The sequence below is a fragment of the Rhinolophus ferrumequinum genome, chromosome 6, assembly GCF_004115265.2.
Source record: "Rhinolophus ferrumequinum isolate MPI-CBG mRhiFer1 chromosome 6, mRhiFer1_v1.p, whole genome shotgun sequence".
NCBI classification, from domain to species: Eukaryota; Metazoa; Chordata; class Mammalia; order Chiroptera; family Rhinolophidae; genus Rhinolophus; species Rhinolophus ferrumequinum.
The window spans coordinates 26,751,995-26,779,414 of record NC_046289.1 but is presented as its reverse complement, the minus strand read 5'-3'; the positions used below and the strand labels follow the sequence as shown (position 1 = coordinate 26,779,414).

Sequence of the window (27,420 nt, the reverse complement as noted above, 5' to 3'; positions counted from 1 at the left end):
AGGGGCGCAGGGACGAGCCTGAGGTCAGACACCAAAAGCAGAATAGGGAACGGAGCCAACGCGTTCAGGTCTCAGAGCCTGGTGGCCGACTCAGCAAACAATCCACGCAGCCTTTTAATCTCTCTTCACTTGGATCTTCACCTTTAAGCATTTCCCCACCTCGATCAGCAAAGATATCGAATATAGAAGGAAAATGGTGTAATTTTGTAAAAGTCAGGAGGAAAGGGTGGCATTATTCCCAGTCACGCAAATATCATCATCATCATCGTTGTCGTCACTACCAGACCCGCAGGATGTGACGTTAAGAGCATCCACCACAGCTCTCAGAAATAACATGATAACTGGGACCTTTACTCAGCCTCTGGATGCCCAAGGGGATAAACAGAGGACAATCCTGTTTAGAATCAGTGGAAGGAGCCAAGGGATCCTATCACCCTCTTCCACATAGTGAGCACCTGCCAAGAGCAAGGGAAAGAATCTCTGAAGAAAGAGAAGGGAAAAGGAAGGCCGCTACTACCGCTGCAGAGGTTGATCCCCAGCTTCAAGGCCTGCGCCTGACCATGAGCAGAGGCAAGGGAACCTGGGTGGACAGAAAGCAACTCAATCCCGTTACTATACAGGATCCATATCCCACCCCGACCTTGCCCTACAGAGAAAGAGAGTGGCAAGCAGGGGCCCCTGAGACTGGGTTTGGAGGAGTGGAAAGTTCCCTCTTCTTCAGGGAAACTCACAGAAGCATTTCCAGAACAATCCTGCTTCTTCCTTCTGCAGGTATAATTCTTCCCTTAGCACAGACCCAGGTTTCCCTTGTCGTCTCCCTGGATGGAGGAGTAAGAACTGGGTTCAACCTCTCACTCAATGGCAAGTGGCCGTCATTCAGTTTACGCTACTTCAGTTATATACCACTTCCAAGAGAGATGGGTACAACCTAACAAAATGACAAAAAGTAGGAAATGAGCAAAGGAAAAACCCCCTGCCTGATATCAGAGAGCACTGTCCAGAGCCAGCACGGTTTATATTACGCTGTAGGCCGTACCCCACCAGAGCGCCATTGAGTGGGGCCACACGTTTACAGTGTGTTAGTGGCTCAGGGGCTGGAGCTATAGAGAGTCCAGGGAGAGGGCACAGAACAGGCCATCCGTGTTCCTCTCCCCACCAAGAATGAAGAGGAAGTCACTTGGTTTGCTGAAACTGCTAACAGGATTCACATTTTTCCCGCTTAGCTGAGGAATGGGACATGAGAGGCAAACATAATCTCCCTACCCAAGACTAGCTGGGGCCCTTGAACCAACAAGGAACGATCTGAAAACCAAGGTCATCCCTTTTGTCATTCCCAGGGCAGGATGTCTACCATAGTTCCAGAGTGAGAGCAGTGACCATCCATCACTTGTATCTGCTTCACTGCTTTCCCTATGCTGGCATTCAGGCAATGCCAGAATTCAAGGAATCTGCAGGTTGGCTTCCAACATCTCCAGAGAAATATTCCATGATAAAAGACAGTGGAGCAACATTTAGAGAGTGTTGAGGGGAGAGGAGCAAGACCTAAGCCCTCTACTCCCCATCAAATTGTTACTCCCACCCAAAGACAACTGTTCACACTTGACACAGGAGGCCTCAGGGGAAGGGGAATAGTGAAGATACACATGAGAAAGCTCCAGAAGAAGCTCAACATTCTACTTAAGGAAACAAATTCCAGCAAAGTCAGAGTTGGCCACTGTTGTTTTACTACCTAGCTCATGGTCCAGAGCCCGGCATTAGGGGCTATCTGTGCGCAGAGACAGGAGGCCTTCGTCAGTGTCCAGTGCTTGAGACTTGAAGGTTATTGTACAGCAGCGGTTCACTAAACAGCTTACAAACATCATCGCCTCACCACATCCACGTAGGAAGGTAATACTAATGGCTCCGTTTTACTTCAAGGGTATCACAGAATGGATAGCCTGGCTGAGAAGGAATACCCACAGTTCCAACGCCCAGTGTCCAGGACCCCTTACCCCGACCCCATCGGCTATTCTGGTGCAATGCAGAGATACCTATAACTCAAAGTCCACTAATTCCAGGGGCTGCAGGAAAGGTCAACGGAAGGGAATAACACACAGAGATCAGACAACAAAAGGGACAAACATAGAAACTTCATCTCTGGCATCCCAAGAAACTATTCATGGGATGAGCATATATTTGTATATGTGCTGCCAAAGCGAGCACAAATGAGCATATATTTGTATCAGAATCTGGTCTGACCATGTTCGGACCCCAGGCAGGAGATGGGTACCATCAACAAGTGCTGGTTTCTTCCCTTCTGAGTTTTTCAGAAAGGAACAAGAATAGACAGACAGATTCTGCTACCCTCTTTACTGAAACTCAGTGTATTTTTCCTAACTCCCTTTCCTCCCCCCAGTTCTGAGGCAACTCCCCCTACCACTGGTTGGCTCAAATAAATAAGTGGGGCACCTGGAAGTGCAGGTAGGTAGTGCCAAGTCTATCAACTCCCATGCCCCACACTGGGGCACCTTGCCTTCAGTCCTCCAGCTAACATGAAAAGGACTTAGGACACAGAAAAGCTCTTATCTCACACCAAACAAGATTCGGATTCATGGGTGTTGGGGAAGAATGTGGAAGAGGAGCAAAATCAATCACAGAACATCCAATACTGGTGTTTGGGAAGGCTGAAATCAGGGCCAACAGAGGGACCCCAGGACAGACTCTGGGCATACCCAGGGGGCTTAGGAGAGGGAGCAGCAGACATATTTGGCTGAGTGACACTGCAGGGTCACCCCAAAGGCGAGGAAGACTGTGGAGAGTGGGGGACATGCATGCACTCCCTCCCCTGGAAAGCCAGAGCTGATATCCACAGCCCCTCCAGTGGACATGGGTAGAAAGGCCCTGCAGGGCAAGAGACCCTCTGAAGTGGCCCTGCTTCCATCCCTTCCATCTTCAAAGTGCATTATCAGTGCAAGAAGTAGGATTGGATCTCAGGGGCTCCAACTCTGAGAAAGGGCTGTGCCAGCCAGCTCCCCCCGCCCCCATATCCTCCTGCTTCCTCCTTGCCCACCCCTGATCCTCTACAGGCTAAGACCAGAATTCTTGCTGGATCTCATAAGGGGCAGGCCTGTGTGTGTTCAGTTCAGCTCTGCACAGAGGCACAGTGCTGTCCTGACTCTGGCCCTCTGCATCCAGGTCCAGAAGCGTCCGCTCGCTGGGGGGCAGTGGCCCTGACTGGAATGGGAGCAGGGCTGGAAGTCCAGGCCGCTCTTCCACAGTGCTGCTGCTGCTAGCAAAGCAGGAGTCCAGGTTGCTGGGCGTCTCCGTGCTGGAGCTGTTGGCTGGGGAGGCGCTACGGGCATGGCTGGGGGACACAAACCACCAAGGGTCCAACCGTTGCCGGTTGGCAGAAGGACGTGGCCGAGGCAGAAACTCCAGGGTCTTGGGTCTTTCCAAGGTAGAGTCCTGCTGTGTATTCCAGCGTCTTGGGGTTGGGGGAAAGACCACATTGGGGTCAGGGAGACGGGGGAATTCACCTGGGTCTCGGCTGGGACTGGGGGTTTTCAACATTCCTGATCAAAAAGACAAAAGGAGAGGCATCAGATGATGGCACTTCGTTTCTGAGCCAGAAATATGCTGCTCCCTCCCCACCGTGCCATAGCCCTACTCACTTAGGATAAGATGAATAATAAATAATTAATGTGCATCTACTATGTGCCATGCAGTGCTGGGAGGCCCTGGAAATATACCAGTGAACTAGAAGGCCATGATCACTGTATCTGATAATAATAATGAGACATATGGGGGTCACACCTGTAATGAAATGACTTAAGGTAGATGGCAGCAAACTACAACCCATAAGCTAGCCACCTGTGTTTGTAAATAAAGTTTTATTGGAACGTAGCCACACTCATTCCTGCTCTCCCACTAAAGCAGCAGAGTTGAGTAGTTACAACGGAAACTGTATGACTCACAAAGCTTAAAATATTTACTATTCGGCCCTTTACCAAAAAGGTTTGCTGACCCCGATTTAAGGAAATGTCTGTTCATTCACAGTTCATTCATTCAATAAACGTGATGGGAACAAAGCTAGATACCAGAAATCTAAAACGGATGAGTAATATAAGGGTCTCTATCTCCAAAAAGATCACATCTTTGAGTTTAACAAAAAAATGTGAAGGGGGAGGGATAGCTGAATGGTCAAATCCAATTGTCATTCTCACTCAAATCTTGCAGAAAGGGTATTGCCATCCCCTCTCCTACTAGATTAGAGGCGGTTTCCAAGTCAGATCCAAGTCTTCTAGGGAGCAAGAGACAGTGGTGGGAAAGACCTAGGCTGGGCGTATGCCTGCCCAGGTGTCACAGGTGTCAGATGGTGAAGGCAGGCGTATGCACCGCAACTTACCTGGCCACATCTCCACATCCAAAGAGTCAGGCATGAGAAAGGGATGAGTGGCGCAGGGTGTGAGGCACCGGTGGAAGCTTGCCTTATGAGTGTTTCTATCCTAATGCTATAATGAGAAGCAAGAGCCCAGCTACGTTGCAGAAAATACCCGTCCTGTATGCAGGGCAGGACTCCTTTCAGTAATTTCGTTCTCCTCTGCAGGGAACAAGCAGCGCCAGACTCCTGCCCTTCCTGTAGGCTGAAAGCACTGCACTGTGCACTCAAAGACCCAGTGCCTGTGCATCTGCGGGGGTCCCAGAACCTGCCTGCCCTCTTTCGCTCCTCAGGCAAGACCCCCTGAGGCACAGGACAGAGAAGTCGGCCACTCTTCCACCCCAGAGCAGCACGTCTTGATGGGCTGAGTCAGAGAAATGGAGTTCACTCCTGGGGGAGGCACCAAGGCAGGAAAGAGAAAGGAGGAGGAGGGCAAGACTCACCTGCTCCAGGGCTGGGGCTCAACCCATTGCTGGAGGGGCTCCTGCTGGCGAGGAGAGCCGCGGGCTTGAGGGCCCCATCTGAAGGAGTCCGCCGGTGACCACCGGGATGGGCGGGGGCTGTAAGGGTGACGTGGGTGGGAGTCAGAGATTGGTTAGGGTCTCGCTTGAAGCGCTCTACTCGGACATTGACCAAGGGGTTGTGGGTGCAGGGGGTCCGGGGTGGGGCATCAACTGGGCTGACGGGCATCTCATACACCATGATCTCATCACTGTCGGAACGCAGCAGGAGCGGGTGGAGTTGCACTCGGAGATGGAGGACAGGGAGAGCAGTGTTAGGGGGCAGAGGGGTCTCCTAGTAACAGCACGGGCTCTTCCTTCTTGAAGAGCTTCCGGGATGTGGGGCTGGTGCTCCGGCGAGGACGACTGGCCCTCTGAAAAAGACCCTCACGCCTCTTCTTCTCCTCCCGGGCCGGCGGCTCAGGTTCCTCCGGGGGAAGCAGCTGGCACTTGCCCGCTTCCAGCAGGTCAAACCCTAGGCCTGTGGCTGCGAGAACAGCCCCGCAACCAAGCAGAGCCACCTCACAGCGACGGTGGTGGGTGCCACCCCGCTTGAGGCTATTGGTTGGCGTCAGTTGAGGGGTACTGGTGGCTGAGTTGACTGGGGTGGGTTCCTCGTGGACTCCATCACTGGAGGGGCCGTCCCCATCCTCTCCACGAGGGAACGGGATACAGAGGTAGGACTGGTTGGGTGAATGCTGTAGGTGACTCTCCCCACTCCGTGGGCCTTCACTGTCCTCATCCTCTGTGAAGATGAGAAGAGGAACAGGAAAGAGGAAATGGGAACGAAACAACAAGAATAAGATTCTGGTCCTTTTCTCCATCTCCAGGCCTCCTGAGGTCAAGGGACTGGGCACTGAACCAATAGGGCTTTACTCTCCACACTCAACTGTGACCAGTGGGAAAATCACTCTCCATTCCAGAGCCTGTTTCCCTGTTTGCCGAAAGGGGATCTGCTAATTTGCTTTTTCTTTAGAGCATAGGGACCCTGAACACAAGAAGGGCAGTGTGAGTTTCCTACAACATTGGATAAAACAGAAATATGCCTAATTTTTTGCATCTTAAAATTGGAAGCGACCTTGGATTTCTATCTAGAATGATATCCTAGAGACTTGTCTTAGGACTAGTTTCCTGGAAAGGATTAGAATCCCCTACATGGGTAAAGGCCAATCTACTCTATAGACTGACTTGCTATGCCCTTGGAAATCTACAGACACAAGAGGACTATCTGAAAGAGAGCCTGGAGGAGAACGTACCCATTTAGTAATCACGGGCAACACTGTAAAGCTTCCTTCAGAGGAAGACTGCGGCGTCTTCTACCACCATCTCTTGTGGACTCCCCACATTAAAATACCAGGAAACAGACCCAGAAAAGGGAGATGGCTGATTCAAGTCGCACCCTTCTGCACTCCCCTAAGGAGACTATGACTGGCCCCTTGGGATAGCAGCCCAAGGGCGGTCTCCACGGCAGCAGTAGTGATTTGGGAAGATTCAAAATGGGAGTAGGGCAGACTGAGAGGGAGCAGGGTGGGGGACCAGGAGTTGAGTAAGAGGAAACGACCCCCATGCAGTAATACTAAGGGTCCTAAACAGTCCCAAAAGCTTGGCCAAGAATTCCCTGAGGGAACAGGGGAGAATCGAGGCGAGGGCTATGCTTACCCGTCTCCATGAGGCTGGTGAACCCTGGCAGGGCTGGGCTGCTCCTCGGGCCCTTCCCCAGGTTGGGGGCACTGGACGACCACTGTTTGTATCCATCTACCAGGGACTTGAGGCTAAATAAGGGGAAATGAGGAAACTGTTAAAACTGCTTCCTTCTCTTCCTCCACGCTCAGCTGCATGGGCCTGTGGAAATGTCCTTCCCTGTCTGCTTAATTACATCAAAACCCAAGAACCTTGGGATACAGGCAATAAATCTTACTGAGCCCACCTGCTTCATTTACAAAAGTGCACATGCTCTAGGGAAAGAAAAGCAGTGGCGTGACCCATCCCCTTCACATGCTGCTATGGGCTATTGCAGGATCTGGGGAGCAGGCTGGAAGCACAAGCCAGGGTCTTGCCTGAGCCCATCCTAAGGGAGAGGCCATCAATCCACAGACACTGAATACAACACATTGGTGACATTAGAAATACTGCAATGCCAAGACCTGCGATGCCAGGCAAGCTCTGGGAAATGAGCTAGCAGACATGGGCCAGGCCACTCCACTCACACCATTTCTCAATTTCTCCTTCCAAGCTCATGGCATGCTTAGGCAACTTTCAAAGCCATCCACTTCTCAAAAAACAAAAGCCAGCCAACAAAGCTGCACCCACACAGTGCACTTTGGGACAGACCTATGTGGGTAGTACACAGTGCTGTACTTGAGCCCTCGGTTTGTCTGGGACTGGAGAGGAAAAGGAGAGGCGCTCACTTTCAAATTCCTGTGATCAGCTCACACTGACAAGCCAGTAGCTCCAGGACACAGACTGGGAGCCCCGCCCAACCCCCCCGTATAGGCTGGGGGAATCAAGGGCCCTGAAACACTGGTCTCTTCCCTTGAGGACAGCAAGACTGAGAAATCTGTGCTATGGTTGCCTTAGAGATACGAGGATTAGAACCAGAGGTGGCTCTCATTTTAGGGATAGAAAAAGCTGTTCAACTAAAGCCTCCTCTTGCCAGCCCATCCTGAACGACCACCTTTTTCCTGACTTCAGATCTCTGTTTCAAGTGCTATCACAAACACCAATGAATTAAAGTACATTCCAGCCACCAGTGGTGTCCACCAAAAGACACAGCCAGAAATGAGCACGTTGCTAAACCCCTAGCCTGGGTCTTCTAACTGCTCCTCTTGTAACACCGCCTCCAGCTCTGGGTCCAAGGAAATCCAGATTAGTAAAGTCAAAGCCAGGGCTACAGACCAAAGGGTAAATAGCCAAGTACCGTCTGCGTAAAACTAAGGGTGCCTGGAGAACCCCAACAGGTCAGGAAAGCGGAGAACAAGCAACAGTCAGCCCCACACAGGAATTTTCCCAAGGTGCACGATGGTACTGCTTAAAAAAAACAAACACATCAGCACAGCGTGGTAATAATGAGGTTTGAGTCTCTGGGGTATGCTGTGAGAACAAGGAAATGGAAGGGGGATTATTACCAATACATTTGCAAGGGTGAAGAGCAGACTCACCCCAAGTGGAAATGTGGAGATTCTGATGGGGTACTTAAACCATTAGCTTTCTCACGTCTCTGAGGGGATCTTCAATGAATAAAGAGAATCAGCAGCGGGCAGCAGTGGGCACATCCAGCTTAGCCTCTCCCACACGAGAACCCTCAGGGCTGGCCTCTAGCTACATGGCCATCCACCCTCCCCTTGTCCAGTCAGCAAGCCTACACCATTAAGAGTTAACAAGATGGCCTGCTTGAGTTGGTTACAGGCCAACCTCCCAAATCTGTGTGACAAAGGTCCCTGGGCAGCCACAGCATAATTGCAGGGGGCCTGTGAACCCATAGATACCCAAGCTGACTACAGATAAGTGCGTATGTTTCCTACAGATGTGTACTATTTTTTTAAAGTATGGAGATGCAAATTCACTTAACCTTACGAAATTCAATATAGCTTTTTGCCATTATGTATTTTCTTCAGTCAACAGGGACTGAATTTAGAAATATTGTCATACAGAGGCTCTCAAAAATATCTGACATTAAAGAAGTCTTTACTCGAGACTGGGTAGAATATATTTTATCTCTTCAATAGGAATTGAGAATCATGAAAAATAAAGTCACATATTTTGAACTCATTCAAAAGTTTTGAGGGAAAAATCTATATAAGGAGGAAGAAAATCCCAAAGTTAATATTTGGTAATGCAAAATAAAGTTACTTTACTAACAAGACAAAAAAAAAATCTTTTAATGAAGCAGAGCCATAGAAACTATTGGGATCCATAGCCACCCTCGGAAATCCAACCTAGAATCACACGAATGTCAGAAATATCACGGGATTCAGGGTGACAGTTTCTTCTCATCCCCAGCTCAGCCCTACTCTAGGCCAGGGCTCAAAGGACAAACTGAGGAGCTCTTGCTACTGTAGAATTCAGCATAGCAGAGCAATCTGTCATCCCCAGAGAGCTCAATCACTGAATTCCTACATCGCTTAGGTAAGTTTGCCCTCATATCTAAGTTTTCCATTCCAAGGTATAACATAGAGAAACAGATTTTGGACGTGAAATCTTAGTGTTTGGAGGAACACCAAGGGCAGTTACCTTATAGGTTCAGGGCACCTATAAGCCTAATACTCAACCTTAGAAGCTCTTTGTAGAGACACTTAAAAAGATAAAGGGGGTTGCTACTTATACTCACACTCCATGGTTCTAGATTCTAACACCAAGACTAAGAAGCATAACCCACTATGTTCATTCTTCAGGTATGAAAGAGAATTGTATGAGAAGCATGGAAGAACCATAGCAAATATGTACATGTGCTCACTATGAGGCAGCTCATCTTTTTGTTTCTAAAGGAGAGCGCAGCTCACAGTGGCCCATGCGGGGATCGAACCGGCAACTCTGGTGTTAGTAGTAACGCACTCTAACCAACTGAGCTAACCGGCCACATGAGCTAGCTAATCTTTGCACTTCACAAAGATGAACTTACTTAATCCTCCGTCAACTCCATGAGATGGGTACAGATATAATCCCTATTTTGTAGATGGGAAAACATAAATTCCCCCAGCTGGGTATGGTGGAGCAGGATTTGCACCCAGGCAGGCTGGGGTCAGCGTGCAAACTCTTTACTACACTACTAGTGACTAGCCTCTGAAGGATTGGAACTGGGTACAATTTGTCTCCTAGGCCACAAGCCCACAGCGTGAACAGAGGGGGAGCTCATACACATCAGTGTGGCTATGGGGTGGGGCCTAAGAGAAGTTCTAGTGGCCCTCGAATTATGTCTAATTGCTCTACCAGAGCTAGATTATTCTGTGGGCCGCTGCTTCGGGATGAGCCTCAAGTCAAGAGTCTCATAATCCACTCTTCCTTCTCTTTCTTCTGAGCAGCTGTTTTAAGGGGAAGAGCCAGGTATAAGGAGAACGCTCAGGCAGAACTCTGTATCTGCTTACTGCTTGGAGTACTTGCTACTCTGACTAGGACACCTTCAGGGGTCAGTGAACTATAACTTGTGGGCTACATCCTGCCTGCTACCTGTTTTTATAAAAACTGTTACTGGAACACGGCCATGCTCATTCATTTACGTCTTGTCCATGGTCTATGGCCGCTTCTGCACTACCACAGTGGAGTTGAGTAGTTACAAGAGACACCACTTGGCCCACAAAGCCTACAGTATTTATCATCTGGCCCTTATTGGAAAAAGTATGCCGACCCCTATCCTAGGAGATTCCAGGGAAAAAGGAGATTGGAAAACTCTGTGGGAATGATGAAGAAGCTTATAATTTCTCAGAAAGAAGTGAAACACACAACAGAGAAAATGCTATTTCACATCATAGTTGAAAAGAGCGCACCCGACGTTAAATGAGAAAGAATTTCCCATCATCTGGATCTTACCCTTCGTCTCCTGAGGCAAGCTCCTTCTGACCAAGTGTACCCGGCCCCCACGTCCGTCCTTTCTTCTTGGGGGCCCTCTTCTCTTCCTCCTCCACTTCCTCCTCGGGAAGACTGAGCTCCGGCCCCAGGTTTTGCTGCTTTCACTTGGTGTCACTGTGAATAACAAAGGTTGGATGGGATCTGAAAACAGACAGACAGAGTCCCCCCATAACTGGCCTCTACCCAAGCAGGCAGACACACACACGTGCACGCGCGCGCGCACACACGTTTTGTTGGGTGGAATTGGGGGTGGGGTGGGTGGGTGAGGAAGTATGGTGTTAAGGGTGTTCTGAAATTTTTGGTACGAGTGCTAGAAGAAGAAAATGGGATTTTCAAGACGTGGAAAGGAATCGGAGACAGGAAGGAATAGGCCTAAGAAATGTAATAGATAAGAGAGGAGGAACAGTCCTCAGAAATTGGTACCTGAGAGCAAGGGCTGAAACCCAAATGCTTCAGAGACTTGGCTTATACCACTCATAAACGAGTGAAGTGAGGAACTGAGGCAAAATGCAGGCATGTGGAAGCTGCCGTGAGTTCCAGCCAACTGTGGCCACATGCAAAAGTGAATCTAATGCCTTAATTTCAAGGAAAGCCAGACATCCAGCGTTTTGTTTTTTTTTTGTTTTTTTTTGATGATTTCTACCTTTAAATTAGGGAAACTCATTCATTCATACACACACATGCATGCACATGTGTACATGTATGTGTATGTGTAAATTCTTTTTAATAAACACTACCATAAAAATAAAATTGGTCCAGATTTGGCCTATCATAAAATATTTGGCAAGTTTCCCTAGGACTACACTTTGAAGCCACCCTTCCCCGGGAAGCATGAACAAAAGAAAAACAATGATGCACCAAGTATGGCAGAGCTCACAAGGTTCCCAGGCCACAGTACCAACCTATACGTACATCACACACCTGTTTCCAAATTGCTTCATACCCACAATGCCCACATACCCTTTTTCTGGTATCTGACTAAGAGCAAAAGGTAGAGGGAGCAGCAGTAAAACTAATGGAGGGAGACAAGGGGAGGGCTACGGTTTGCGTACATATGTGCATGTATATACACATTGTCGAGAAGAGGTGGCAGAAGTTATGGATGGAGCAAGCCTGGACCAGTCGGTGGCTGGACAGAGTAGGGGACAGGTGCCCCTGGTGTGTTCTGGCCCCAACTAATTTGGGAAACAGTCTCACACTGGATGGCTCGAAGGCGAGGAATGATGGTAGGGCTTGCAGGAGGACTAGAGCGGCTGTTGACGAGACTCTTCCTTTTATCCATGGTGGGGGAGGCCTGTACCGTGAACTTGTGCTGGAAATCTGCTTGGGGGGAAAAACAAACACATGTGTATACATTAGAATTTTCCCATAATCAAATTCATGAGAAAACTGACACTTCCTGGCAGGCTTGAGGGACAGGCCCCCATTTCCTGAGAAGCTCCTTCTTCACCTGGCAAATATTCTGTTTTAGAATCCTCTTGCTTTCCCAACAGACGATAGGATGGCAAGATGAATGCACGAGGAAAAGGAAATTCCTTATCCGAGTGAACGCCATTAGACAGTTTTCATAAAGCTGTCTGTATAATGTATACAGGTGTAGCAATTACATATTTAGAATAGTCATTTTTAGGTCAGGGGAGCTAATTATTCTAGGAAATCCAACTTAAAATTCTCCACTTCATGTAATCGAAGCATACGCCTCCTCTTCTCAGGGACCACGGCAGGCAGACTAATGATTATCACTCCGTGCAGGCAGAGCAGGGTAACGGGAACTAGTCCTTGGTGGGAACTCAGGGAAGTGAGGGACCTGGGATGTGAGGTCCAAATTCTGACATATTCCCAAGGCAGTTACAGCACAGCACCAGGAATGTAAAACTTATAGCTACGAATGTCTGAGTTTCATTCTCCTTATTTATCAAAGAGGTACTATAATTAGAGTGCGAGTTGGCACCTATCTCTGTACTAGGCTGTGGTCTCCCTGAAGGTGGGAACTACCGCTTTTATATCTGCTTCCCGCGTATGCTGCGGTATGCTGGCACATGCTAGATGCTCAAGAGGTGCTTAAAGACTCTGTGTTACCTGAAAAGAAAAAAGATGTACAACAGGGAAACCAGTAAACATGTCCCATGAACACATTCACTGACTTTCACTAAACGAATTCCCTTGTCTGTATGTAAGCCACCATCCGAGTGCTTCAAATCATCCACTTTTGCTCCTGTTGTGTCACGTTTCCTTGGTTCCTTCCACTTCTGATAAGCTTGCTTCCTGCAGGCCTTATGGACTCCGAATACAGGCAACTCTTTCTATCTACATAAACACATGCTTGAGCGCACTTCTCTCTCTACGGGTACACTGCACCCCACAAGATTCTAATTCATAGTTTCGTATTTCTTAGAATTTTCCCAAGGCTATAGATTCTACAAATGTACTCATATTCAGCCGATGTGTTTCTGAAAGGGTATGTATAAATCAAATTCTTATATATTAATCCTCATCTCAACTGCATGCAGAGAACTAATTATTTCAAGAAACCCTGAGACGAGTTATTTTTTGGAGACTAGAGTTCAGTTGTCTCACACATACACACCTGTGAATTTCCCGCCCCCCCCCCAATTATATGTTTCCTCCTCTAAATTCGCCTAAAGTGAGATGTGCCTCTGTGAGCAACCATGGACTGTCAGGGCCATCACCCTTCTCTTCCCTTCGTAGTCACACTCAAAATTTCCCCTGAAGTGGGTAGCTTTTCAGCCGGCCAGTCTTTCCATTGAACAGAATGGCTCTTTCCAAACCAGCTTGTGTTTGTTTCCAAGCTCAGTCCCTGACTCCCACTAACCCCTGGCCACACCAGCCCCTTGCCCTGTTCCCAAGTCCCAGCAGGTCCCTGGCCACTGACCAGAAGGGAGGCTGATGCGGTTTCCGTCCTTGAGCTTCAGCCGGCTCTTCCTGAACTTGCCCTTACGTTTCTTCACCCGGGGCTTCTCCTGGCACAGCTGGTGGATGATGATATTGAGCTCCCGTTCCAGGATGTCGATCTCCCGCTCGGCCAGCTCCTGCTCCCGGCGCCGCAGCAGCTCCTCCTGGTTCTTCTGCTGGAGCGCAGCCTGTGTCAGCTCCTCCTCCCAGGTGCGGAGCTCCTGCGGGGCAGGTAGAGCCATCAGAGAGAAGAGTGGGGCGCTCAGTGCAGAGGGATGAGGCCCAAGAGCCCCAAAGCACTACTGCTCACAGCACTCTGGAAAGCACTCCTGTAATGCCCCGTACTTCAAGTCCCCGGTGGAGAGGAGGGCTCAATAGCTAGTAAATGAAAACCTGACCACCTGAATGGTGGGGAAAGGAAATCTCAGAACAGCCATACTGAGGACACAGCTAGAGTAGCCACAGGCTAAGCCCGGGGGACAGAGGCTCATAGTTCCCAGTTGTTCCTTGATTATTGATTAAAATTGCCTGTGACTGAGGAAAAAATTGAGGGCTTGGGTAGAAAACATATGTATTTAAATTTTACAGACTTGGTTTTATTTTTATGTTTTCCATTATAGAAAATAATTTTTTAAAAAACCAGAGCCAACTTAATGTGATCTAGCTTAAAACGTGCCCATTGTAAATGAATGACCGTCCCACATCAGTTAACATTCAAATAGAAATATTTCCAGGTGGCTGTTCAAAAGGTATGTAAGGCATGCTCACGGGATGAGTGAATCCACAGAAGCACGAGGTCTGCACGCTTATCTTATCTTAAAGCAAAACCATTTGCTCTGGAAGGATCATGACAGCACAGCAAAGAGAAGAGAGAACAATTCCTAAAGTCTTTGCCAGACACTTGCTCTAGAACTACTGCCATGTTAAGTGGGCAGAACCTCTTCCCTGCCTCCCCGTTTTCCTTCTGCATGAGCTTGTTATAAATGAACCCACCATGGAGTCTCTGGGAAGAGGCGAAATATGGAATCAGGAAATTGGACATAAAATAGGAACACATAAAGCACGTGTATAAAATTTTGAAATCTGGACTCTAAACTGTTAACAATGGTTACCCGGGACCTAGGATTGAAGTGGTGTAGGGGTAGGGGAAAACTTAAGAAGCTTTCTTGTCAGTAACCCGAGAGAACCATGTCTTTCAAGTAGGAAGCTTCTTCAATAAAGAAGCCAGAGCATGGGGCGGCAGGTTAGCTCAGTTGGTTAGAGCGCCGTGCTCTTAACCACAAGGTTGCCAGTTCCATCCCCACATGGGGCACTGTGAGCTGCGTCCTCCACAACTAGATTGAAACAACTATCTGACTTGGAGCTGATGGGTCCTGGAGAAACACACTTAAAATAAGTAAAAGTTTAAAAAAAAAAGAAGCCAGAGCAACATTTCTTTGGTTGAAACTTAAAATTCTCAATGAAATGTTCCACCAGAAGAAGTCATTCCGGACTAAAACAAAACACAGTGGTACCTCGGTTTTCGAATGTAATCCGTTCTGGAAGATGGTTCGAGTCCTGAAACGTTCAAAAACCGAGGCTTGGTTTCCCTATAGAAAGCAATGCAAAATGGATTAATCTATTCCAGACCTTTAAAATCAATCCCTAAAACTGCAAATTTAACATGAATTGTACTATCTAATGATATCATAGATCCATAAAATTTACGGTGTTCGTAAACCGAAATGTTGGTCAATGGAGACGTTCGAAAACCGAGGTAACACTGTACTATAGAAAAAAGAACCTAGAGTTATAAAAAAAAAAAAAGGTATGTGAACACATAGTGGGGAAGCTGAGCAGCAGGTAGAGAGCAGAAGAGAGAACAGAGACAAGATGAGAATAAAATATTCTGATATTAGTTGCTTTCATTCGAGTTGTCCTCCATTCCCAAGAGAATATCAAAAAAACCATAAAAGTGATAGAAAGGAGATAAATCGAGAAAAGGATTACACCTTGAAAATTATCTGGTACGTGGTAGGTGCTCAGTAGTTGCTGAATAAATGTCGAGTCAATGAATGAATGAATGAATGAATGAGAAAGAAGAAGGAAATAGAAAATAAGTTTATAAATGCAACCCTTCTTTATGGGAACATAGATTCATCATAACTATCTGCGAGATGAACCCGAAGGTTTGAGCTTCTTCTTTGATGAAATAAGCCCCAAACAGATTAATTGTGCACCGTCCAAATCGTTGGCTTCCCTGTCCCACTACTTTGTTTTCACCTTTGGGAGAAAAAAAAAACATAAGGAAGATTCAGAAAAGTGATTCCGAGTTGGTTGATTAGCTGTTAAATGGGAAAGCTGAAAAGTTCAGGCTCATTCCAGCCTTCCTGAATCCTCTCTCCTGCATGCCCTTGTCTAAGGGATGGTTTGGGTATAAGCCCCTTCCTTTAAGGGAAGTCAAACCCCACCCCAGAGACCAATCCATCGTCACAATACCTAGAAGCAGTAGGTTGAGTCAACCCAAAGAATGAGTTGAATCACATGGGAAACCACGACACCCCTGGAGTGCTTGCCTATAGTACCATGTACCTGGAAAACCCCCAAATGTGGTAAATCCCTTTCTTGTGAAACACCTACTGGGGGATCAACTCATAGTATACAAATCACACGTTTCACATACAATGATTTAAAAGGAATCTCCCCAGAGAGAAAACTCATCGTTCATCTTACCCTCACTTGCCCAACTATGAGCCTTATAATGGAGAGGCATTACAGCATGGTGGTTAAGAGCAGAGACTCCGGAACAAAGTGCCTGAATTGTGGCCTTGGGCAACTTAATATGGGCATCAAACGTGATACGGCGTCAAAAGCACTGACATCACAGGGTTGTATTATGTAAGATAATTATCTTAGGTAAGAATTCATATAAGTGACTTATAACAGAGTATGTCACATAGTACATGCTCTATAAATGTTAGCTATTATGAGAATGGGCTTGGCTTTTCCTAGTAACTGCTTACTGACAAAATCCAACTTTCATTTTTCTTACTGGCTGTTACCCTTATAATTTCATCAATCAAAAGAAATAACCAAGAGTCAGTGATTCAGTAATCTAAAAATGGCTAGCAACTTGGGGGTTCTTCTAGTTGGAATAGCATTAGTAATAATAGGAAGTCTTTTTTAATCATTCTGCTCAATGGTCAGTGCAGGTTCACCACCTTCCCTCCCTACAACCTAAAGATTCATCATAGGCTCACTCCATTCTCCTGTAGAAGGCTCATTGACTTGCCAAACAGTAGTACCAGGTTTAGAACTGCTACGTTGCATAAAGTTTACTTTCCTCAAATAAGCTCCAGGAATGATTTTGAAGTCATTTGTTTAGGAAAACAATAATGATACAGGAAAGAAGATTGTTCTGGAATCAGAAGATCCAGGTTCAAGATTCTGATTCCCCACTTACTAGACAAGTCACTGACCCCTCAGCTCTGAGAACAAAGAGATAGTTAACACCTACCCTACATGTGGTGGCCAGGGGCCATAAGACTCCTGGATAAAAAGGATGAAAAGGTCTCATCAGAAACTTTCAAGTGAAAGACATATACAATTTAGCTACTATTATAATCATATTGCTTCCAAATTCCCATGGTGGGGAGTGAGAAGGGGAAAAGTCTGCATATGGGCATTCCTCCTGTCCTAGCTGTAGCCCTTATATTTAGTCCTGTACCTACCAGTGATTTGATTAGCTTCGCCAGTATAGACACTGATTGCTAGCTAGACACCCAGGGGCACAGGGAGGGGCCACTTAAGGAATGGCTACCAAAACAAAAAGGTGGATCTCTAGTAGACTAAGAGTCTCTGAACCCCCCTAGTTGGTTGGGCTTTCAGCCCTTTTCATAAAAACATGAAAAATGCCGAACAATTTCAGACCCATGGTATTTTTAGTCCACATTCTATTTCCAATGGTGATACCAAGACACTGGCAAGATGTTCTGATACTGTTCTCAATGTTGAAGTATCCCTGTATCAAGTTATCCCGTCTAGAAGGCCATTACAAAACCAAGAAACCTTTCTAGAGCCCTGTCGTATATCCAGCTGGCAGGGTGTGACACCCCACTGGTACTTGTCCAATGGTGCTCTCCGTCTGGTCTGGACAACACAGTAGATACCCTCAAGGAGAGCTCTGGACTCATGACTCCCCCTACTTAATCCTGCCATATCCCAAAAAGAAGAATAAGTCTATACCATTTTCAGGTCATACCTGAGGCCTGGAGATTCTCTCATGTAAGCCGGAAAGGAAAGACCTGCCCTCTTATCGCAAACGAAGCCAGAAGGTAGTCTTGGTTAGGCCCAGTAGAGAGGGTCTACGGATTCAACCCTGCACGCTTTTTCTTTTCTTTCTACCTTTTCTTTGGCCCTGAGTTGGTCAAACATCTCCTGAATCTCATTTTCCAGTCATCCTGCAGGCAGTGGAAGGATCCTGGGCATTTCAAAGAAACCAGACTCCTCTATGGTATTAGCTGGTCCAGGATACTTTGTGAAGGATGGTCGTGAATGGGGGTCGGGATTCCAGCCAATCTTCATGGAACATGTGAGTAGACAAAAAGCATGAATGGCCAGAGGCAAATGTCAGACTTAGGATATCATTTGACCTCATTTACCAGAAAAATCACCTCTCATTTCTCCTTCCAGAAACAGAATGGGATTTAGGAAACCACAGATAGGGATTAAGAAGTAAAGCAAGCTGTCCAACATCATAATCATAAAGAGTGATTTGGAAATAAAACGCAGCAGTTCTGCACCCATCTGATTCTGATGGTTGATTTAGCAATAAGATAAAACAAGTCCAAAGAGTTCCCTTGGGTGAAGCACGACTATCACAAGTTATCACATTACTCAGGACTCTAGTCCTCACAGTGGGTGACTATTACAACCTCGGGCCTCACTTCCCATAAATAATGAGCTACCCTGCCCCACCGTCAATGAGAGGTAAGGGTAAGAAGCAGTGGAGTGGGAGTCAGGAAAAGTGAATTATTTCCACTCTCACCTCAGCCACTAACTAATGGAGGGGCCACGTATCCACTTAACCTCTCTCAGCTTTGGGTTTCTCACCTACAAAAGTATCAGATTTGACGAGATGACTTTTCGGAGTTCTTTTCTTTTCAGATACCCTTTGTTTCTATATGTAAGACACTCAGAGGTCTTGAAGTAAAAGCTGCTCTACTTTTTTATTTTGTATTTAATAATAAATATACTGAAGTACTGGATAGCAGGCTTTAGTTACTAAGTTAAGTTCTATAGTCACTGGGATAGAGAGAAGGAACATCTGTGACATCAATGTAGCAGGGTGCTGGCATCGTCTTAAAGCAGCTCTTCCCATGGCCCACAGGATTCCTCCTTGAGTGACTAATACTTCTCCTCTGCCAGTAACGGATCCTGCAGAATTGGCTAAAACCTAGCAAGTGCCAATAGGAAGGTAAACCGTGTCCAGTTTTGCTCTGGCCAGGGATCACTTACCTTCCATGAGTTTGGCAAAAGGTTCTGGGCATGTAGAAGGGATGGGAAGGGCGAGCTTGTTCATGGCCACTCCATAAGCGACCGCTAAGCCATCGATTCCTCGGAAGGGCACCTCGCCAGTCAGGAGCTCCCAAAGCAGCACCCCATAGCTAAGGAAAAGAAGACAGAAACCACGTAATAAACCTCAGGTGCACCTTCACGGAAATAGCTCATGAGGCCTTGCTGAGCATCCCACATTCTCTCCAGCATGTAGGGAGACTAACAAAATAGATTTACTAATGTAACATAAAAGGGAGACCACAAGGCCTACTGTCTGAAAGCAAAAACTCTAGAGTCAGGCACACTTGGTTGCAAACTCTTGTTTCCCAATTCCTTATCTGTAAAGGGCAAATAACACTAGCATTCTCACAGGCTGTCATGAAATTAAATGAGCTACTCTAGTGTTTAAATCAAGTGCTCAAGGGCCACAGCTATTTTGTTGTTGTTATTGTTCATACAATAAACTGGGAGAAGAAGCATCCTCCCCAAAATACAAGTACATTGTTTTCTGTTTTAAGAAAACTTCAGCTTTAGTCACAAATACATTATTTTAGCTTGAGAAAAGTTGAGAGCTGACCCCCCAAAACAAACAGATTTTTCTCCTGTAAAAGATTTCTGTAATGCCCACTAGGTTGAATAGATTCCTACCCCCGTCAGCGTGAGTGAGTCCTTAATGGAGACCTCTGTCTAATTCAAAGGGGGAGGTTTCACAAGGGCAGCCTGCATCAGTGGAGCAGATCAGAGCATCAGCTGTGAGGACTTCAGAGTTCCCTCCCTACCTTTCAAGTCCACACAAAGAATTTCTTTTCAAATGTCCTGGGAGTCAGAGACTGTGGAGCACAAGGCTTCGCAGAATAATTATTCTAAATTCACCATCAGAACTAGGCAAAATCATGTAGCATTCAATCCTTCCAGGAGTAAGTCAGGACAAGAAAATGTCAGGCCATGAACATGTGGAAGAGTGACTCTCCTTATATTTTCAACACAAACCTCAAAAATGTTAATATTCATCAGTAGCTTACAACTCCCCCCCAAATCATATTAATTAAAAAAAAAAAGAAACCCCATTATCTAGTTTATCATGGTACCTTGGATGTGTAGGGTGCTAAGTCATTTACAAACATCATCTTGAATCCCTACAACAAACCTGCAAGATAAGTTTTATCATCATTTTGCAGATGAGGAAAGCAGATAGGTTTAACAGTATAGATTAAGGGCATACACAAAATAAGTCATAGTGGACCCTGGATGTATTTTCAGTTCTTTCTTCTCTAAAATGCCCTTTACCATTTTCTTTGCTTGATAAACTCTAATCATCTTTCAAGATCCGATTCAAATGCACCACCATTTACTCATTCATTTTAAACATCTAAATATTTACTATGCATCAAGCTCAATGCCAAGCCTGGGATACAGGATAAGACACAGATCTTATCTATAGATTCGTGAGAGCAACAGAAAAAAACAATTCAAATATAGAGAAATAAATCACAACAGAGGTACTATGAAAGCACAGAGGACGGTCACCCAAACCAGATCAGGATGGAGGTAGGACATTGCTAAACCTTGAACTAAACCTTGACTGCTGAGTGAACAGCCAGTGCTCCAGAGACAGAGATCAGCACGTACAAGGGCATGAACTTGCTCTCAAAGAAGCCCAACTGGCTTGACATGGCTCCAAAGAGCAGCAACGTGCCAACCAATGTGCCAAGGGCATCCTGGGGGATCCCTGGATGTACCCTCCGAGTGGCCTGGCCAGTCTCCTTGGACAATGGCTTTATCCCAGTAACCCCTCCAAATACGATTGCTTTCTTTCCTTATCTTGACAGAAGAAACCATGCTAGACAATTCCAAGTCTTGTCTAGACAAGGAGTGGGATTTTAGACTGAGGCTGATGGGAACAACTGGATATTTTAGGAAGCCTTCCCTGACACCCCGGTGTTACTCAGCCTTTGTTTGGGCTGTCAGGTATTGTAGTTGTTTGTTTACCAGCCTATGGGCTCCTAGAGGGCAGGGATAATAGATTTTAATTTACATTCTCAGGACCTTGCCTAGACTTGGGTACACAGTAGACACTCATATGGTAAGTGAGCTTGTGGATGGGTGTGGGAGTGAGTGATTGGTCAGATGGTCCTAAAGACTGCACTGGGTACCCTAGAATAAGCCCTGAAGACCAGCAACAATTGCATTATTGTACTTCCTGCCAAGCCTTTAATGTGACTCATCCAGGCACTGGTCATGCTTCGCAGCTTCTACCAAGTGGCCTCTAGGAACTCTTAGCACTGCTGACTGGATTCCTAGGTTACAGCCACTTTCATCTTCAGTTGTCTGCTCTGGGCACTACTGCCCATCTCCACTCTGAGGAACAGAAACCCAAAGAACTCCTTTCTCCCACCCAGGCAAAGACAACTGGTGTCTGAATCCTAACCACCTGGAAAAATACTGGAGTGTTTTCAAGACCCAAACATGTGTCCTATTTGTGTCCTGGCATCCCCTCTGTGGTGGTTTTCACAGGGAACCCTAAGTGGCCCATGGAGATGTCTCAGACCACCTGGGAGAGGGAGGAGCCAGGGACTCTACCCCTCCCAGCTTCAACAAGGGCAGATCTGCTCGTACCTGGCTTGTTTCTTTGTTTGTCAGCATTCCATTCCATTGAAGGGCTCTACAACTAAGTGGAATGGGAGAGCTGATGCTCAAGTGGGGGCGGGGGTGAGGGTGAGGGGGGGGGAATTGCTACTCAAGAAAGATTTAGACAAACTTGAGTCAAATGCCTGCTTTACCAGTGACCAGCCATGTGACCTTGGGAGAGCAAGTTCACTTCTTCAAACATCCGTTTCCTCATCTGTACAACAAAGACAGCCATCCCTACACCAACCTCACAGAATAGCTACAAGGGAAAAATAACAATTACTCCTCATCCAGAAATGACCATCTATGGCTAGTAAACAGTGTGTTTCCCCTTGGAAAGGACCTGCAATGAGAAAGTGTCTAGTGAGAGTTAGGGCGAGCCCACCATGGCTGGTGAGAGCCTTGCCGAGGGACACAAGCATTCAGGTAAGAAGCCTTTCTGGGGATGACTAAACCAGGCAAAGTTTTCCTCTGCCAATGTTCCTCTTTATTTTTGTAACAGAAGGTGGGTGATATAAATGAAGTCTTGCTATTTCTTTCGCAGGAATAGAATCCAGGAAAGGAACTGGGGAAATACGAGTTAGATGGGTCTGAGCTGTAGGGAGAGGTGGGCAGAAGCCTACCGATTTACCTCAGATTTAGCCTACTTTGTTGCCCTCCCAGGACTGAAAAGGTCAAGAGGTTCTTTCAAGACCATTTACAAGCAGCCTGGAAGTACCAGCTCAGCTAAAACATCACCGCGGAGTCCCTTCCCCCACAGAAAACCATCAGCTCCCACAGCGCTGCCAATGACCTCCCACCCTCAGAGCCAAGGCCGGAACCCTGGGAGAATTCACCCTTGTGTCAATAATTAGCTACCTCCAGAGGTGTGGTAATCCTTCCCACCATTTGATCAGAGGTGGGGGAGGGGTGTTTTCTTTTTTTCAAAGTAAAGAAAAGCATCAGAGTGGAGAGCAACCCTTCCCAACCAACAGCATGGCAGTTCTGCACCTGTGCTGGTCCAGGACTGTTTTTCTTATTAACCTGCGTTGTCTCTAAGACTACCTCAGGGGTCCACACTCTGAAAGGAGACGGTGACCCTTCAATGGGCTCCTGCACTTGGTAATCAGTTGTGACCCCAAAGACAAATGAACTATATCATATGTAAAAACACTTTGTAAATTGTAATGTACAATTCTTGTTGTTAACCAGACCCTAACTCAAAATGATGACACTTCTTAACATACATATGTAATATATACATTAATATATTTATTGACATAATAAATACTTATTGATGGGGTAATATGCTCGTGCTGTATTATATTTTAAAAGTAGCTTACAGGGGTGGCTGGTTAGCTCAATTGGTTAGAGCATGGTGCTAATCACACCAAAGTTGCCGGTTTGATCCCTGAATGGGCCACGGTGAGCTGCGCCCTCCTTAAAAAAAAATAAAGTAGTTTACAAAACAGAATGATCCCATTTTACGGGATGGGTGGATGAGCACGTGTACAGGAATAAATGCACCAAAATATCAATGTAGGTCATCTTTAGAAGGGGGTTATGGGTAACTTTCTTTTTCTTTTTTAGTTTATACGTATCTTCTAATTTTTCTATAGTGAACATGTTTTACTACTGTAATTTTTAAAGTGAACAATAAAATGCCTCCATTTCATCCCACACACATCAGGCAAATGAGATGAAAGATGGACAGCATTCAGCATAGAGCCTAGCCCGTAAGCATTTGTAGGCAAGAAATGCTGTTACCAGTGTATGTGTATTGTACGTAGAGCAATGGACACATGATTTCTTGTGGTAAAAGTGCAAGATCATTTGAGCCACTTAGGCTTGAGGAGGGAGGGATGAAAGTCCCATTTAATGGGTTTAATAGATTATGTCCTAGAAAGAATTGTTGCAGCATGGAAGTTAAGAAAGCTGGAACGGAAGGGGGTGATATATGTTTTCAAATGACATTCATCAACCAAGCTGAGTTAGGAGGCTTAAGTCCCAGGAACAATTTTAAAATAGAGACCAACCGGCACAGTAGACTATGTGACAAATTCCAAGACACCTCATCCAAAGTGCTGTTGTTTTGGAGTTTACCTCCAAGCCAGTCCCTTCAGACAGCAGAATTACTTCATCAGATGCCTCTCACCACAGGCTCCTCAAGCCTGCTTTCAGGATCTGTGGCTGGAGGGCAAAACCTGCAGGTTACTCTTGGAACAAGGACACTTTGGGTAAAAGTTGAAAGGCCCTTCCTTGTTCCTTCCATGATGGACAAAGCCCTGCAATGGTCTCGCCCTTCCTTGCCTGCCATTTCTATCACTATGAGAAGATGCCCCATGAGGCATTTGGGCTTTCCCTTCCCACTAAGAATGCACCTGGATACCAGAGTCAACTCTGCCCAAATCACTGTAGTAGCAGAAACCTTTGGAGTATGTGACAGCAAAACCTGAATGATTTCAGGGCCAACCTGGAGGAAGAGGCTAGCAGGAATATAGAACATAGAAAACAATCATGTTACTGTGAAGTCATGATTTCCCATGAAGAAAGGAAAGATGAAGTTGAATGTGGCAAGTGGTTGATTGTTCCCCCAAATCCATTTTCTCCTTCTTCTATAGTAAGAGTTTTAGCTGGGCACACAGTTGTCCAGCTGGAGCCTACATTTGTCTATTTCTCTGGGAGCCAGGCGTGCCTACGTGACCTAGAGCAGGCAATGGGGAGTGCACAGAGGAGATGTGCATAACTTCTGGGTCGTCTCCAAATTAAAGACAAGCTGCTTGCCATGAAGAAACTCTCTTTCCCCTTTCCTGCAGAGTATAATGTAGAAGTAACAGACACTCAGTTGCAACCATTTAAACAAAAACAATGCACTGAGGGACGCTGAAAGAACCTCGGTTCCTGAATGATCTCGAAGGGCACAGCTGCCCCACCAGCCTGGACTGGCTGGACTACCCCTTATAAAAGAAATACACTTCTATGTTATTTAAGCCACATCTGTAGGCTCTTTATAATTGCAACTTAGCTTAGTTAATATACAATATTAACTAATCTCATTAGTCTATGGTCAAGCAATGAAAGTATTAGGTTGATACATATGAAATTGCTATTTTTGTAGGTTAAAACCAGTTGAGTATCAGTATATAGGTCAACCCGATGAGATCCGGTCAGTTACTTTAAGTAAAGGAAAACGATTTTCTTCACAATAGCTACTTCGCCCTGCAATTAACGTGTAATGAAATAAGATTCAATATACAGAAGCTACAAAACATCACTGAAAGAAATTAAACGAGGCCTAAATAAATGGAAAGATATCCCATGTTCATAGATTGAAAGGCTTAAGATAGTAAGACTCTCCAAATCTGTGATTTACAGATTTAATACAATCCCTATCCAAATCCCAGATGCCTATTTTGCAGAAATTGACAAAATGATCCTAAAATTCATATGGGAATGCAAGGGATCCAGCATAGCCAAAATAATCTTAAAAAAGAAGAATAAAGTTGGAGAACTCACACTTTCTATAAAACTACAGTAATTAAAACAGGATATAAGGGTATAATGATATAAGGGTAGACACTTAGATTAATAGAGTAGAATTGAGAGTCCAGAAGAAAACCGTTACATTTGTGGTAAATTGCTTTTGACAAGTATGACAAGGCAATTTAATTTGAAAGAACAGCCTTTTCAACAAATAGTACTGGGACAAATAGCCATATGCAAAAGAATGAAGTTGGACCCCACCTCATACCACATACAACAACTAACTCAGATTGGGACAGAGACCTAAATATAAGAGTTAAGGTTATAAAACTCTTAGAAGAAACCATAGGTATAAATCTTCATAACTTTGGCTTAGGCAATGGTTTCTTAGATATGACACCAAAGCACAAGCAATCAAACAAAAAATAAACTGGACTTCATCAAAATTAAAAATGTTTGTGTTTCAAAGGGTACCATCAAGAAAATGAAAATGCACAAAATGGGAAAAAAAATTTTGCAAATCATATATCTTGGAACACAAGATATATGTATCCCTTGGGATACAAAGGGACTTGTATCCAGAATATATAAAGAAGTCTTTCAACATGAAAATAAAAAGACATCTATCCCGATTTTTTAAATGGCAAAGGATTTGAATCGACATTTATCCAGAAGATATAAAAATGGCCAATAAGCACATGAAAAGATGCTCAACATCATTAGTCATTAGGGAAAAAAATCAAAACAATAATGAAATACCACTTAATATCTATTAAGATGGCTAGACTCAAATAAACAGACAATAACTAGTGCTGACAGTATGTGAGGAAATTGGAACCCTCATACATTGCTATTGGGAATGTAAAATGGTGCGGCCAAGGTGAAAAACTCTTTGGCGGGTCCTCAAAAAGTTAAACATAGAATTAACATGTGACTCAGCAATTCCACTCCTAGGTATATACCCAAGAGAACTGATAACATATGTTCCCACAAAAGCTTGTACACAAATGTCCACAGCAGCCTTGTTCATAATAGCCAAAAAGTGAAAACAACCCAAATGTCCATCAGCTGAAGAATAATGAATAAACAAATTGTGGTACATCCATAAATGGAATATTATTCAGCTATAAAAAGAAGTGAAGTTCTGACACATGCTACAACATGGATAAGCCTTGAAAATATTATGCTAAATGAAAGAAGCCAGTCACAAAAGACCACATAGTATATGATTCCATTTGTAAGAAATGTCCAGAATAGCCAAACCTATAGAGACAGAAAGTAAATCAATGGTTGCCAGGGCAGATTAGAGAATGACTGCTAATAGGTATAAGGTTTCTTTTTTGTATAATAAAAATGTTCTGGAAATAGATAGTGGTTGTACTGAGTTGAATTGTGGCCCTAAAAAATTATATCCATGTCTCAAGACCCAGGATCTTATTTGCAACAGAATCTCCCCTAGCGTCTCTGGAGGGAGTGTGGACCTGCTGACACTAATTTCAGACTTCTGGCCTCTGGACTATAAGCCACTAGGTTTGAGGTAATTTGTTAAAGCAGCCCTAGGAAACTAATAAAAAATGGTGATTGGTGTAAATCTTTGTAAATTTACTAAAAACCGTTGACTTATACTATTTAAAGGGTAAATTTTATGGTATATAAATAATATCTCAATAAAGCTTTTATTTAAAACACACATATGCACACACAAGCTCACTTTACAACACACCAGGAAGCAACAACTTCATAGACTGAAGTACAACGACAACTTAATTGTAGTCCTTCCTTTCGCATACCACGGGGATGTCACTGTCTCAGCCATGACGACGCATACACTGTGGACGCTCATCCTCCCTTCAGTGGGGACATGATTCTTAGACACGTATTCTTGTGACCTCTTGAGCTGACAATTGTTAGAGGGGCGGCTGGTCTAATCAGTGACTCTGCAGTTCTGGGTGCATGCTGGGGATCTGTCTTTTTCCATTTCTTTATCAATATTCAACAGATAGACAGAGCCTTGATTAAAAGGTTAACTGGTAACTGGAAAGGATACTTTCCAGCCCACCAGGAAAAAAGAGCACAAAGAATACTTATTGGCCCAAGAGCTTACAGTGAGGACAAGTCCAGCAGCAATAGCCACTGTTGCGAAGCAAGCCAGGGTGACCCTGAGGAAGGTCTGCAGGAATGACTGAGTGCCCTCACCACCCTGCAGTCGGAGTACACATTGCCCCTGGCATCTACTGATCTTCCCCAGGAAGAATCACCAACACAAAGGGGTCTGCATAGAGGTGGTACCTGCCACAGCACTGGAGGAATTGCTGGTAGGTGAAGGTATTGGAAATTGTCCCCTGGCAACATGGGAATTAGAGTAGATTGCCCTAAAGGGGTCACTTATACCTAGTTGGGGTG

General features: G+C 45.4%; 1 protein-coding gene across 1 annotated transcript in view; it reads right to left on the bottom strand.

Annotated features, from left to right (window-relative positions):
• Window positions 1-367: 367 nt before the first annotated feature.
• The window catches only part of MAP3K9 (mitogen-activated protein kinase kinase kinase 9), a 69,134-nt gene continuing 42,081 nt past the window's right edge, over window positions 368-27,420 (bottom strand). The window contains 15 exon segments of the mRNA XM_033108348.1: window positions 368-3,551; window positions 4,861-5,148; window positions 5,151-5,198; window positions 5,201-5,662; window positions 6,577-6,689; window positions 8,076-8,144; window positions 10,441-10,549; window positions 10,552-10,593; window positions 11,677-11,799; window positions 13,373-13,613; window positions 17,776-17,819; window positions 17,822-17,850; window positions 17,852-17,949; window positions 18,696-18,697; window positions 18,889-19,037. Of these exon segments, the coding sequence (XP_032964239.1) occupies window positions 3,067-3,551; window positions 4,861-5,148; window positions 5,151-5,198; window positions 5,201-5,662; window positions 6,577-6,689; window positions 8,076-8,144; window positions 10,441-10,549; window positions 10,552-10,593; window positions 11,677-11,799; window positions 13,373-13,613; window positions 17,776-17,819; window positions 17,822-17,850; window positions 17,852-17,949; window positions 18,696-18,697; window positions 18,889-19,037 (2,302 nt within the window). The 3' untranslated portion in view covers window positions 368-3,066.